This window comes from Strigops habroptila, chromosome 2 (genome assembly GCF_004027225.2).
Source record: "Strigops habroptila isolate Jane chromosome 2, bStrHab1.2.pri, whole genome shotgun sequence".
NCBI classification, from domain to species: domain Eukaryota; kingdom Metazoa; phylum Chordata; class Aves; order Psittaciformes; family Psittacidae; genus Strigops; species Strigops habroptila.
Genome location: NC_044278.2, coordinates 47,120,158 through 47,133,899, shown reverse-complemented (window position 1 = coordinate 47,133,899; position 13,742 = coordinate 47,120,158). Strand labels below are relative to the sequence as shown.

At 40.0% G+C, this 13,742-nt stretch overlaps 1 protein-coding gene across 3 annotated transcripts in view; it reads right to left on the bottom strand.

Annotated features, from left to right (window-relative positions):
• The window catches only part of GEMIN8 (gem nuclear organelle associated protein 8), a 35,455-nt gene extending 24,448 nt beyond the window's left edge, over nt 1–11,007 (bottom strand). The window contains exons 1-4 of one of the 3 annotated variants that reach the window (XM_030476902.1): nt 10,757–11,007; nt 10,071–10,122; nt 6,584–6,620; nt 3,397–3,823 (exon numbers count right to left, since the gene is read on the bottom strand). In XM_030476902.1, coding sequence (XP_030332762.1) covers nt 3,397–3,823; nt 6,584–6,586 — 430 coding nt within the window. In that variant the 5' untranslated portion in view covers nt 6,587–6,620; nt 10,071–10,122; nt 10,757–11,007. The remainder of the gene's footprint in view (nt 1–3,396; nt 3,824–6,583; nt 6,621–10,070; nt 10,123–10,756) is intronic. The other 2 variants (XR_003990129.1, XR_003990130.1) reach the window with 2 other exon arrangements.
• Nucleotides 11,008–13,742: the final 2,735 nt, after the last annotated feature.

Here is a 13,742-nt window from a genome sequence, read left to right as displayed (position 1 = left end):
TCGGGGCATTCCAGGAACACATAACTTGGCTGCAAGACATGAACCTGAAAACTAGTAAGAATTCGACATGAATTCAAAGACAAAAAGAAGACTGTTTTAGAAGAGGTTGGTTGTGAACAACTGTATCACTGCTGAAGTGTTAAATCATGCAGCAAGGCTCAGAGTTTGCCAGTTTCAAAGGCTCTACTGTGCAAGTCAGCCAACCACTGCAAATGCCCACTGTGAAAACAGAACAAAAAAATCATTACAGAAGGGAGGAATCCACTTGTTCTTTAAGTGTGTGGCAGTTACTGAAAAATGAAATAAACCTGAAGTTTTCCTCTTTGGCTAGTCTGATGGGACAGCTTTCTTTGAAACTTTTCTCTTTACAATTAGCATTAACACTTGCATGTCACCATCCAGACACAAATGTCTTTCGCGCCTACTTCTCAAGCCTGTTTAAATCTTCCACAGTTAAGAGTTTTCAAGATCTTAGCCCCTGATGTCTGTGATCACCTCCAGCAGACTCTAGATCAGGCATTAGAAGTGAAGAGTCTGGTATCAGCTACGATTTGTTTCAGTCCTTTTGATTATCCTACACGTTGATGAGACATGGACCAAGTGTGGGAACCAACTATATCTTACTTGGGAAATCAAGACTCTCATTATGCATATCCAAATAACTGCATTAAGGCTGCATAGCATTTCCTAATTTTGCAGGGCTTGAAAAAACACCAGACTCATGGAAATCACAAAGATAAATTAGACCACCACCCCTCTGTACCAGTATCCCCTTCCTCATATGCCAAATTCCCCTTTCTATTTGTCCCACTGCTTTTCTTTTCCCATGTGTCTCACACTTCAGTAAGTTGCCAACAAACATGTATCAAACTCATGGTATGGCATTCATTTTAAAAGAAGAGCAAGCCAGGTGTCTTCTCCCAAGTGCGTGTCAAGGTGCAGGAGTCACAGGCTGCGAACTCCACCTATAGCCCCTTATTTATGCCAGAGAAAGAAAACATGAGACCTCCCCTTAACCTTAACAGCTGACATACTTCAACTGATCATCAAAGTCACTATTGGTATTCCACTTTGACAGACCCAAACATTCTTCTCCAGTTTATAAAGAAAATTTAAAACTCTTACCTCAACACTACAAATGTCTCTGCCGGACATGGATGCCTAAATTTCAGGCGTTATTGAGCTTTTTAGTGCCCAAGTTTTTCTACAAATCTCCTCCTAAGCTAGGGGGAGCAGCCCAGGACATACTGTTGGGGATTAAAAGGAAAAGGCAGTTACTTAAGTAACTGTGGGTTTCTTTTGTAGATGCATTATCTCCATCTTCTTGAGCATCAATACAGAATGATAGAATCATTCTTCAGCACAGTGTGAAAGATATAACATGATAGCATCACTATGGATTGCAGCTTAATGAACCCCAAATTTCATTTTGTTCAGAAACAGCATCCAAGAAAATTAATAACACTGCCTCCTAGAGTGGTACTGCCTACAACACATTCTCCATACCAACTCATTTCTATGCCATCAGGTAAACAATGATTTTCCCCTCCTCCTACTGCTTATGTTTCTTCTTCTGAGAAATTTTAACAGAATTAGAAAAATCTGATTCATTCTATTTTCCTTTTCCCTTACCACACAAGAAAAAAATTATTTCTGAACAAGATCATACCGTACTTTTAACTACTTACAAAATTAGCATTTAGATAGCACTGTCCACCCAAGAGCTCCGTAGCACTTTTAAATTTCAATTAAATCAAGTACTTGCTTACTTTTTCATGCTTTGAGGAATTACAGATGATTATTATTTCTAACCTCACTTTAGCAGGGAAACTACTAATGAAACTGAGGAAAGTAGTAGCTAAAGACCAGATTCTGCTTAAATTTGCATGAAGATCTGAAATAGTGATGCTGAAGTGAATGGAATTACGCTTACACAGAACTAGGCTACTACATGGCACGCAGCAGAGACCTAATTATTCCGGAAGACTCCAGGTACCGTTGTCGTGGAAGGAACAGAAGTAAAATCTGTATTCTGAGTCACAAACTTTTTCCCAATTCACCTGCTCATCATAAAGAATCAAACCACATTTTTAGCAAGAGCAGCCAGTGAGGGGTCACAAAGAGATTAAATAGCTATACCAAGGTCATCTAGGATATTTGCGACAGACAACATCTCTGAGGCAAGATTTCCCAATTTCAAGGATACCACTTCAATCATTCGCATACCTTTAAACACCACTAACCATAAAGACAAAATAAAGCCAAAGAAAATAAACTGCATTTCCAGACACAGACAAGCATCTTAAAACATTATGTACCTCATCAAAGGAATGTTTCAACAGAGAACACCAAGCTGATTCTGTGAAAGCACGATGAGAAAGGGATGCACGTCAGGCACTACTACTGAGCTCCTTAAGATCAACTGTGCATCATACTGATGGGAAGTCTAAAGTTAAGCTGAGGTGTTTCAGCTCACCAGATACCCTCTGATCAAAGAATTTAAAACAACACAATTTTTATCCCTCTCTCCCCATCGTTGCCTTTATTATGCATTTTTAGAACATCTCCCTCTTCCAGAGAAAGCTCTATTAATCATTTATTCTGGGTATTTCCTATTGGAGTAATGTGGAAAAAGTTATTTTCATCATGCTGCTTTCTTAAAACAGATACTAAATTTGCCTTCAGCACTTGTGTATGCAGTCATGTGTCAATAAAATACTGCATAATTTTTACTTCTTTTAAGGATTTCATAGAAACAAAGATGACCAATACCTCTGAGGATTAAGACCTGAGAAAAATCTTAAGTCTTTGGCTTACATTCCCTGCTTAAAGACTTGGGTCCAGATCAAGATGTAAAACAAAGAGAAACTTGTAGTATAGTACAGAATGAAGAGTACCCTAGGGATGCAGGGGGAGAAGAAAAAGGTCATGAAATTTTACTGTTGGGTTAGCCAAAGAATAACAAATAAAATGGATACTCTATGTTATAAAATACATTGTGGTTTTACTGCAGGGTTCAAAGATGTAGTAAAGCACTTCCTTTGGATTCCCCTCTCAAACATATAGCATGTTAACTAGATTTAACCATAAAAATTCTGGAGTTTTTCCTTCACCACTGAAGATGAATATCTTCTGAACAAACATGTTATTCTCCTCTTCACAGCCGTAATTTTCTCTCCCTTGTACCGAAAAACCTTCAAACATTTTCTGAGGCTTATTTGTAATGCATGGTACTTAAGTGCACCCATCAGTTTTCCCTACTTCTTTCTCTTTGGATTGCTCCATTGCAGTACCCATTTCTGTGCATTCTTACAAAGCCTGTAAATGCTGAAGCCATCCATCATTTAATGTTATGGCCACCAAGAACCAGAAAACATAGAACAAGCATTGACTTACGCAGTTCTTCCCGGTGTGCCTCTGTCTGTGCAAAAAACTGGCGAAGCTCCTCCGTAATCTCCATGTTACTCAAGTCATATTCTATCTCCCCTTCAGACTCAGAGTCCTCCTCCATTTCAGAATGCCCGTCAGCATCCTCCCTCTCTTGGTGGGCATCTGTGTATTGCTGAGCTCCCCTCTGGTATAGACCTCTGCCACTTGGGCTATAGCTGGAAGAACAGCTTTGGGTATGCGGGAGATCATTCCCATCCCAATCTGAGTAGCGACTACTTGGAGAGGCTGCAGGAAGATGCCACGGTAGGTGATAAAAGGACTCCATGGCTTTCCTGTAGGCTCTCTGGTGCCTACGCATCCAGCGCATGGCTAAGTCATAGTGCTTCCAGTATTTTGCGTACACTTGCTGAGAATACCATGGGTCAGTGTCTTCCTGTGGCCAAAACACGGGGGAGAGGGAAAGAACACCAAAAAGAAAGAAAACAAACAGTAATTGAGGGGAGGAAACACTGTAAACGCAAGTGCAGAGTCTGCCTTTTAATCAATAATCATCCTTTTCCTACGGTAAACCACACAGATCTGAAAGAGGACAAGTATTAACACAGTACAACTGCACTACGTTTCATTACTATTACAGGAGATTGGTTTTGCATCAACATGACTACCAGTGAAGAATTAGCAACAGCAAGTTGTAGTCTCCAGAAGGTATTTTCCAAGTGTTTGTGCTACTACAGTGGGAATCGGTTCTTTTCAGAGGATATGCTCTGTGGACATATTCCACAGTTCCTTAGCTGCTCATGTGAGTTGTAAGAACGGAATCATTCCAAGGTGTATGTATTACAACCTACACCTGATTTCCAAATCCGCAGACAGAAAACACAAGAGATTAAAATTCCTCCATATTAAACAAAAGCATTCATTTTATCCAGTAACATATTTCCTCCATCTGCCTGCCAAAGAAGTTTCTCAGAAAGGTCAAATGGCAATTCAGCCAAGCTCATATATCCATCATGGCCTCGATCAAAAACAAGACTGTATTTAGCCAAGTGCAAGCTGCCAGTAAATCTCCCTTTTGTACTCATCAGCAACCAACATATGAAAAGGGGTAATAAAGTACCACCGATAAAGTACGTGGAAAAATGGTTCTATAGAATGAAGCATACTGTAACACACCTTCTCCTGTCTTCCAGCTAATGTTAGTTTTCCTGGGAAAAAAAAAAAAAGTTTCATGCTGTTCAGATTTCACCAGCGACTACAAAGCCCCACAGTCCCTCTAGCATTAAGCCCCCTTTGTGGAGGCCATTTCATCTCCATCCTCATCCTACTTCCAAAATGAGGGGATAATAAAGTACCTTAAAAGAAAGCCATAAAGTAAACTAGAGCCTAGAAGAAGTATAATAAATTTTTTTTTTCTTTCCCTCACCTCTCTATTTCCACAGAAAATCTTTTATCTGGGCCAAACCAGAGTGCCTGTACTTTAAATTGGAAGTATTTTAATTAAGCCATGCTTTGGCAAACACTCAAAACTATGGCAAGATTAGCTGAGGTTTTCAGAGATGAATGTGACATTTACAGTCCTTTATTTGTTTAGTTGGGGTTTTTTGTTTGGCGTTTCTTTTTTAAAAAGGCATACAAGACAAAAATCTTTCTTTAAGTGTGTTTTCTTGAGCTGCACTGGCACCATTCTGTTGCCTTAAAAGAATAATCTTCTGGGAAAAAATAATTCCACAACAAAACAGACCCCCTCCCCCCGCTAAGAAATACCTTCCATTTAATGCCAACAATTTCAAGAGAGGCTAATTTCATTTACTTATATTTATTTTCACTTTCTGGTTCTCAGGCAATAATGCAAATGCTACAGAATTTGGAATAATAATTGCGATTTTCATGTTTCCCCTCCTTCTGCAAAATTTAGCTCATTATCCCATAAGAGATCTATAAATACAATCTGGTTTTAAGGTCATTGGGAAGCACTCTCAGAAACAAAATACCTCCGGCTAATAGAGTCCATAAAGAAAACACAAGACAACAAACTTGAATTCTTTAGGATATTTCTGGTCAAAAATTGCACCCTGTTTGTGAAGGGCTGTGGGACTCAGCTACGTGATTTAAAACTCCAGACAAATTATTTTTCCTGAAAAGCAACAATTCATGCAGGTGAAATTTCATTCTGATTCTCCTCTTAGTTTAACATTGCATTGCTACGAGACCATGCATTTTGGAATATTTATTCCTAACATGAGTGGGTGCAAGAAAAGCATCTGCCTTCCACATGGATTTTCTTCATTCTTAATCATTCAGCCACCTCAAAGCTAGGAACAACAATGTTTTATTTACTGTTCTTGCTTTGCTTAAGAATGCCACACTGACTCCTCATCCTTCAGCAGTCAGACAGTGTCCTGTTGTCAAATCTGACACATTCGCAGGTTACTTTTGGAACATTCTGTCTATTTTTCCCACTACTTAAAAAACCAGTTTTTGAAACATGATGAAGCTTGACAAAAGCAGGTATCTCCTATATTCTATGTATTTCCAAAGAAGACAACATATTCTTTTAAATACCAAAAATTATCTCCAGTTCTTCAAAAATGTTTCTAAAAAGGGCCTTCATGACTTTACTGAAAGCTCTGGAATCCAGCTGGCTGATTTGTCTAGCTGACTAGCTCCAGTTGTTAATGTAAGGGAAAAGAAGACAAAAAGCCAGTTCATGTAGACAGAACTGTGATGCTGGTGCCTGTCCAACTACTTTTTGTGGCTTTTTTGTTGCAAGTGACCCTTGAAATCCCTTTTACATTTGAATTTTAAAAATACATCTGTTAAAAAAGAAATTACAGGAATGTTTTACATTGGGGTGGAAAAGGGAAAGGAACACTTTAAAGTCTAACTTAGTTCTGTGTCTGTGCTTTTTCAGCTGCGGAATAAATGGAAATTAGAGATTTCCTCAAGGAAACAAAAGCTATAAATCTAAGGCAAATGATCAGTCCTCTGTTATTTTCCTGTTATGTCTCTGGAGTCTTCCCAGGAGTAGACAAATCATTCACTGTTACATTCTGAATTCTATTCCCAGCGCAATTTAGCTACTTTCACATCTGATTTTTACATGTCTGCACTGACAGTTTGATAAGTGTTTATATGCATTTTGTCTATAAAAAGTGACTAAGTTCTTTCATAGAAACCCATACAGACCACTTACCATCTCTTGTGGAGTTTGTTCTGGTGATCAAGGCGAACTAGAGAAGAAAACAGTAACTTTTAAATTCATGAAAATGTATGTATTAAAACGGTCACAAGTGCTGAATATATTTTTGTTAAACTTGGACACTATGGCCTACAGCTATTAAATATCCCTTCTCTGTTGTGGCTAGTTGAAGTCTCTTATTTATAATTTTTGACTAGCATCAGTAAAAATCCCAGATCTTAAAATTCCCCACCACAATAAGAAGGTGAAAAGGGAACCTTCTACACATGCAGTCTAAAATGCTAGGACTGAACGCTTCCCTCCCCTCCCCCAGCACCCTCTTCTATTTTCTCATGCACTTTATACTTTTACAACCTTTATTTTCCAAATGCCAAAAAAAAAAAAGGAATCATAAACTTTAACGAAATGCACTGTTCTCACTTTTTAGTGGTGTCTGCTCAGGGACATCTATAAAAGAAGCAATTAGCATAAAATGATTAAAACAGGCTGAAACCAGGACACCATCTTGACTCTATTCAAATCTGTGGTGCACTTATAACCACATACAGTTCCTTCTTTCACTTTATCTCTCTTCTTGGAAAGGGAAAAGATGGAAAACAAGCTATCTATAACCACCAGGCAGGATCTATGATTACCATCATTTTCAGTGTGACTTACCAACAGGAATCACTGAAAATCTGAACCCCCTCCCTACCTGACAATTATTTTATTACATTGTTAGTTGCTTCATCCACATATTTCTCCTGACACACTCAGCCTTTATTTGAACTTTATATCAGGTGACAGTGAAAGGTAACAGAAACTCAGTACACTAAACTTCCAGTGCTACCCCTAAGCCACAGTCAAATCCGATTCCCAGCAACACTGGAATATAGCCAAGACACCACTTACAACTGTGGCAGATTTATACCAGCTTAAAACTAGGATTTTTCAAAATGCATATGAATACAATATGTACACCTGTCATGTTCTGCCTGAACTGATTAAACAGCAACTGTCTGTCTCTAAGACAAGCCATGCCGCATGAAAGGAGAATGAGGATGGGCCACATTCAAAGAAAATGCAAATCATGCTGCTACTCCAAAAGGAAATTATTATCCTTTGCAAAGCCTACACTATGCTCAAACCCATAAACCCTTGGTCACACCAACCTATCTACAAGAAAGCCTACATATGTGACCGGTCCCCTTACAACCAATGGAACGACTCATGCAAGCTAAGGACTGTAGAATCAGGCATTACGCAACCAAAGTGTGTGAGTTCACTGTGTTCTCTCCTGCCTGCTTGGATGAAGAAGAAAACCTAGTGCTGAGGTCACTGTAAAACACTGTGGTGACTTGTAACACTTGGAACACACGCATACATAAAAGACTCTTGTGATATCCCTCTTTGTTCATTTCAAACATCTCTTTTCCCATGCCAGCCCTCTTTAAAACTTCACTCCCATGACGTACACGTACACTTTTTGTCCCTTCCCTATATACATCTGGATACTGTCAAGGTTGTCATAATGTCTTTTTCCTCATACTTAATAACCTAAGTCCATGGTAGCTGATTCTTCCATTTTCCACTTTAGAAAAAGTATGTGTATTTTATTTTCTTGTTCACTCATAATTCCTACCTGACAAAAGATTCTTTGAACCAGCTTCAGCATAAACAGAAATCAGGTCTGAAGCTCAATATAGAAACACTTTTTAAGTGGTGAATTCTGGTACTTTATTATTAACACATAGTCTCTAAAGGGGAAGGAGGGGAAAAACTGGCAAAATTATCCAACTATATTAGTTTACCAAATATGAAAAACCTGTTTTGTCAAACACAGAAACATTAATTATTTTAATAAATTATTTATGAAACATTAGAGTACAAACATAAAGCAGAGCATAACAATGTTGCAAGCTGGGACACTAAATTTTCAGCTGAATTACTCTTCCAAAACAAGCTACATAAAACATGAAACATGACAAGAAGCAGAAAATGTGATAACTTTACTTCTGTAATTTATACCTTAAAAAAGAAAATGTGTAAACAACTGAACATTTGCGACTCTCCAGAAAATACAAAATTTAAAATGAGGAAGAGATTTGTTTGCCTATGCTGACTATTAATGATGGAAAAGTTATTTTTTAAAATAAATTTTATTACTTCCTTTTCTCAGTTTTAAAATATTCCTCACAGATAACTAAACACGGATATACTCCCATCAAAACACGCCTGTCTCCTTACCAATTTGAGGCAAGTAAGCATTACTGAAAATAAATAAATCTGATCGAAGCAATGACAGCACTTAATCCCAAAGTGAGTCTAAAGAAGTTGAGACAATGTCTGTCATATTGTGAAACACAACAACAAAACACCGTTTTTTATAACTTGGTAATATAACTCATATTCTGGGAGCAAAGCCCTCTTGTGGTGTGTTGGATATAGTGCTGCCACATGGCTGCCATACTGGAGGCGACAGGTACAGCCAGAAACACCAACACGGGATCAAGGAGGGTTTGGCTATTCAGAACACCAATGCGAACAAGATTAACTCGTTGCACGGTATTAAGGTAAAAATATAAGATGTTATTAAACAAAGGTGAAACTTCAAGAAATACAGCAGCTTTCAACAAAAAAATAAATTTATATAAACCTTTCCTGGAAAAGCAAAATACGTTTAAATCAGAAATGCCCAAAAGAACAGACAGCTGACCACATCCTTTCCCCACTGCTCCTTTTTTGCCTGCTGCTTCAGCCTGTGAGAAGCACCTTCACCAGTCAGGCTAGAGATGTCCCTAACTCCGTACACAGTTTCTGGCAAAGAGGTTCAGTAAAATATAACACTAGAGCACACGCAGGAATTACTTTTCCAGCTACATTTGCCCCAGTTTCAGCAAGTGGCAGCTGACATACTTTTTTCAGCTCCAAACTGGTTTTGGCATTTAAAGCCAGACTGTCATTTTTCTGAACCTATGAATACTAAGTGTTTCCACAACATCCATCAGAGTAAGTTTCACAGTTTAAGGTGTTAAACATCAATTTGTGGTGTGTATTTTTAAACTCACCCTACTACATAGTCTTCAAAAATATCTGAAGAATTCAGCAAGAAAAACATGCCATATAACACCACCTAAAGTGTGCAACTGCCTACAAACACCTATTTCATTTTATACTTCTAACGGTTACTCTTGGTGCAGAATTACCACCAGAAAAGGGAAATGTCTGGAAAGTGTTTTGACACTCTGTGCTTCAGATGAATACTCTGCGTTGCTGGCATATGACATTAACTTTAATACTGAAGTGCCCTACTTAGTCACAGAGATAAGCCTGTGATTGCTGAGACAGTCAGCAGTACAAGTTATTTCCCTAAATTCTTAACACTATACACTACATTCTTGTTTGTGAATGGCGCTAAGTACAAGACCTGTCCAGCACTTAGGATACAGTTATGGCTGCTCATCATCTGAACAGGAGAATTAGTTGACCTATGAAAACCTACCTATCACTATGATGTCTTCACAGCGATGTCCTTACACCAGTAGTAGCAATTCCTGTGAATGGAAGGGAAACTACACATAAGACAAAATTATGTTAATTGCAGGGACAATCCACATTTAACCGCTAGACCTGTGACCAAAGCATGCAGACCAATCTCTACCATATGCATTATGGCTCTTTTGTCCTGAGCAGAGATGAGACAGCATAATCCTCTGCTGCTCCCAAAGAGAAGGCTTTTCTTCTGAGATCCAGGACAAAAACCCGAAAGCTAACTGGGCCAAAAGTCAGAGGTCAAAAGCAAAGTGCTAAGAGCTGCACCAACTGTTAGTAGCCTCAATTAGCTTATGTTTCATATATGGCTTGGCAGTTTACCCATAAATGAGGAAGAGGATGAAACTTCTACGCTATTGCTTTTGAAGGCAAAATTCATTTCCTGGTCTCACAGATGCCATACGGACTCTGGCCCGTGACTTTACAGATCACAAAACCCATGAGCAGCTCCTGCCTCTGCCAAATAGGGCAAACAAATCGAAAGGCTGACAGGAAAACAAACCTTTAAACCCAAGCTCACGCCGGCCCCAACCCCCAGCACACGGAGCGCCCCTCTCGCCTGAGCCCTGCACCCCGCCTCAGGCCGGAGGCCAGCATTTTGCAGAGGAAACGAAAGGAAAAGCCCCGAGCCCGTACAGCCGAGTTGCCAGCCACAAACACCGCCGCTCCGAAAGCAAAATTCCCCCCCGAGCTGTTCGCTTCCCGCTCACGCCACCGCTCGCCCCCTAAACTGTCCCGCCGCAGACCAGCGAGGCGGGAGGCCTGGGCCGTAGCCTGCGCAGGGGCACCACCGTCCCCACACCCGCACGGGCTGCCCGTGTCTCCTGTAGACAAGGGGAGCTGAGGGAAACCGAGCAGAACCTCCTCCCGTACTTCCTCCCTCTCTTCCTTCCTTCCGGCGAAGACGACCGCGGCGAGCAGAGCTTCCTCCCGCCGCTTCCGCCCGCCCCTCCCCGGTCCCGCGGCGCCATCTTGTGGGGCTATGGGGAGGCACCGGTGGGGTCCGGCTCCCCGGGGGCTAGCGTGGGCCCGTCACCGCAACCGTCTCCTCCGGAAAGGGGCTGCCCCGTGTAGGCACCTGCCCCTCACAGGGACGGTGGTGCGAACTCCTGTAGTCCCTTCTGCCCCCTCCTTCCTCCTCCAGCCCTAGGGCATGTGCAGTACTCAACAAACTGAATTGTTAGTCAAAACCTGGGTGTGATGTGGTGGGTGGCACTGTGATACCGTGTCCTCCGATTATTACCGTTTTCCAAAATTAATTTCTAAACTTCCTGTTCAGTTTGTGTAGCGCTATTGAGCTAGAATTTTCACGGAACTGTGTGCGAGCTGCTTGTTTAGTAAACCCTTTTTTTTTTTTTTCCACACCAATGAAACATGAAAAATGTAAACTGGGTCTAGAATACCTGTGCAATTTCTTTCCCAGAGCTAATGCTGGTGAAGAAAGGGTGGCTCCTGTTGATTCCAACATGAGATCTTTCCTCCCAGGTTTGGGGCCAGCAGCATCACAGAGGAGGTGTGGTTTTATTTATAAGTGTCCCATAATGCAGCATGTCCCTCTTGAACTACTTTCTCGCATGGCTGTGTTCCTTGCAGCTTTCAGTGGTGCTCTAGTGGTTGAACATTAGTCTCGAACCAGGCTGAAAATAGGATAATGTTTCCTGGAAAGAGAATGAAATGTTAGACTAGAACAGCTATTAGAGCAGGAAAATTTCCTCATAAGAAACAGCATTTGCACCTGTCAGGTCTAGACAGAGAGCATTTGTCAGCTAGTCAGATTCATTAATTAGCCAACTAGTTTAATTAACTTACGCTTTAACAAGCAAGGACTGTAATGAATGGAGGTTTGTAAAAAATGTGGTTTTTAAAACTTCAGCACACTTTACGGCTTATATAAGCTGAAAAGAGCATTCTGGGCATCAGATCTGGAAAGGTGGTAGTTTCAAGCACAGGGGGGCAATGATAGGAAGTTGGAAACTACGCAGTAATCTTTTAATCTTGTACCACTGTTCAAGAAGTACCCATCTGTCACACTCAAATATATGGTTCTGTTAAGCTTGTGCAAATTTGTATGTATGCCATTATTTTACAAAGATTGTGTTATTGTAGTATTGCTCTACTGACTTAAGCGTAATCCAAAATAAGTCACCTTTAGAACTGTAGACTAATTATTCAGTGCTAAAGCATTGAAATTATTGACTCTGCTTGTCCTTTGTTAAGACAAAATCATATTTAACATTAAATTATTTGTAGTAGATTTTCAACCATTATGCGAATTCTGGTTTTGGATTAAACCAAATCCTACTTAGTTCCAGTTCTGAATCTACGATTCTGAAACTTTATAGGAAAAGATTGATAGCCCTTTCTGGGGAGTATGTGTGTTTGTGTGCAGAAACCTATGTGTGAGACTTCTTTTACTTAACTCTGCTTTTTGAGGAGGTAAGGGGACAGGCTACCAAAGGCAGAGTAGGGGGAAGAGGTAGAAACATCTTAATGATGATTTTACTGCCAAAGAAAATATGGAGCTGGACTTCTTACTAAATGTCATCACTTTTATCCAAAGTCAGATGTAGTTAATATCTGTCTTCTGTAATACCTATGGCCTCATTGTGCCTGGATACAAGTTCATGAATTAAAAATTAGCAGCACCTCTGGAGACTTTCCCTGCTGGATAGGAGGGTAGTGTTCCTTTTGCTGTCTTTCTGTTCTTGCTCACAGTGTGACAGTGATCTCTACACCTGAGCTAGTCACTCTTCAGATCCCATTATAGCCACGGGCAAAGCACAGTAATACTTTGTGGGTGTGTTCATCTGATGTATGTTTGTTAACTACTTTGGGGTGAAATGAATCACACCTCAGAAATGCTAGTTTCTTCCACTGATTTTCAAGGAAGCCTGAGGCTCTTATTCTCACGAGGTGCTCTTATTGCAGGTGTGTATGTATATCCAGATAAATCCCACTGAGAAAAAAACAATAAAAGTGCGAAAAGTTGATAAGGAAAATGCCGCAACAGAGACTATAAAATGTAAAAGCCCACCTCAGCCAATAGATGGCAGCATTGGAAATGATAATGCAGAACTTCTGCCTGAAACAGTGATGCTAGGGCGTATAAACTGGTTGCTCTGGAGGAATAAAAGATCTGCCAAATAGCTCTGACTGGTGTACCTCTGGCTTGCTAAAATATGCTGTCTTCTCTTAGCTTTCAGATGGCACAAGGTCTCCCTTTTTCAAGAGAGCTAACAAAGGGACCTTGGACCTTCCAGGTTTCCAGAGTCTGAAAAGTGAAGAACTGAGCACTCAGCTAATTCTTAAATTTCCATTTCTGGAGGCTCATCACTGGAACATTTGGCAGAACTGCCTATGGTGATTTAGAACAGAATTTTATGTGGTAATTTTATACAGTGTACACATGCCATAAAGCATTATAATGATACATTTTCATCTTGTCTTTGAATTTTATTCTGTTGGTTTTCAGTAATTCGGTTTATTTTATGTACCTTTGTTAATTTTGGCATTATTATACAGCAACAGCATTTGAAGTTTTTAGTTAGGAAATATATATGACATTGTGCTCTTTCTCTTGTACAGAAAAAAAAAGAAGTTGTTTCACATTTGTTGTCAGTTA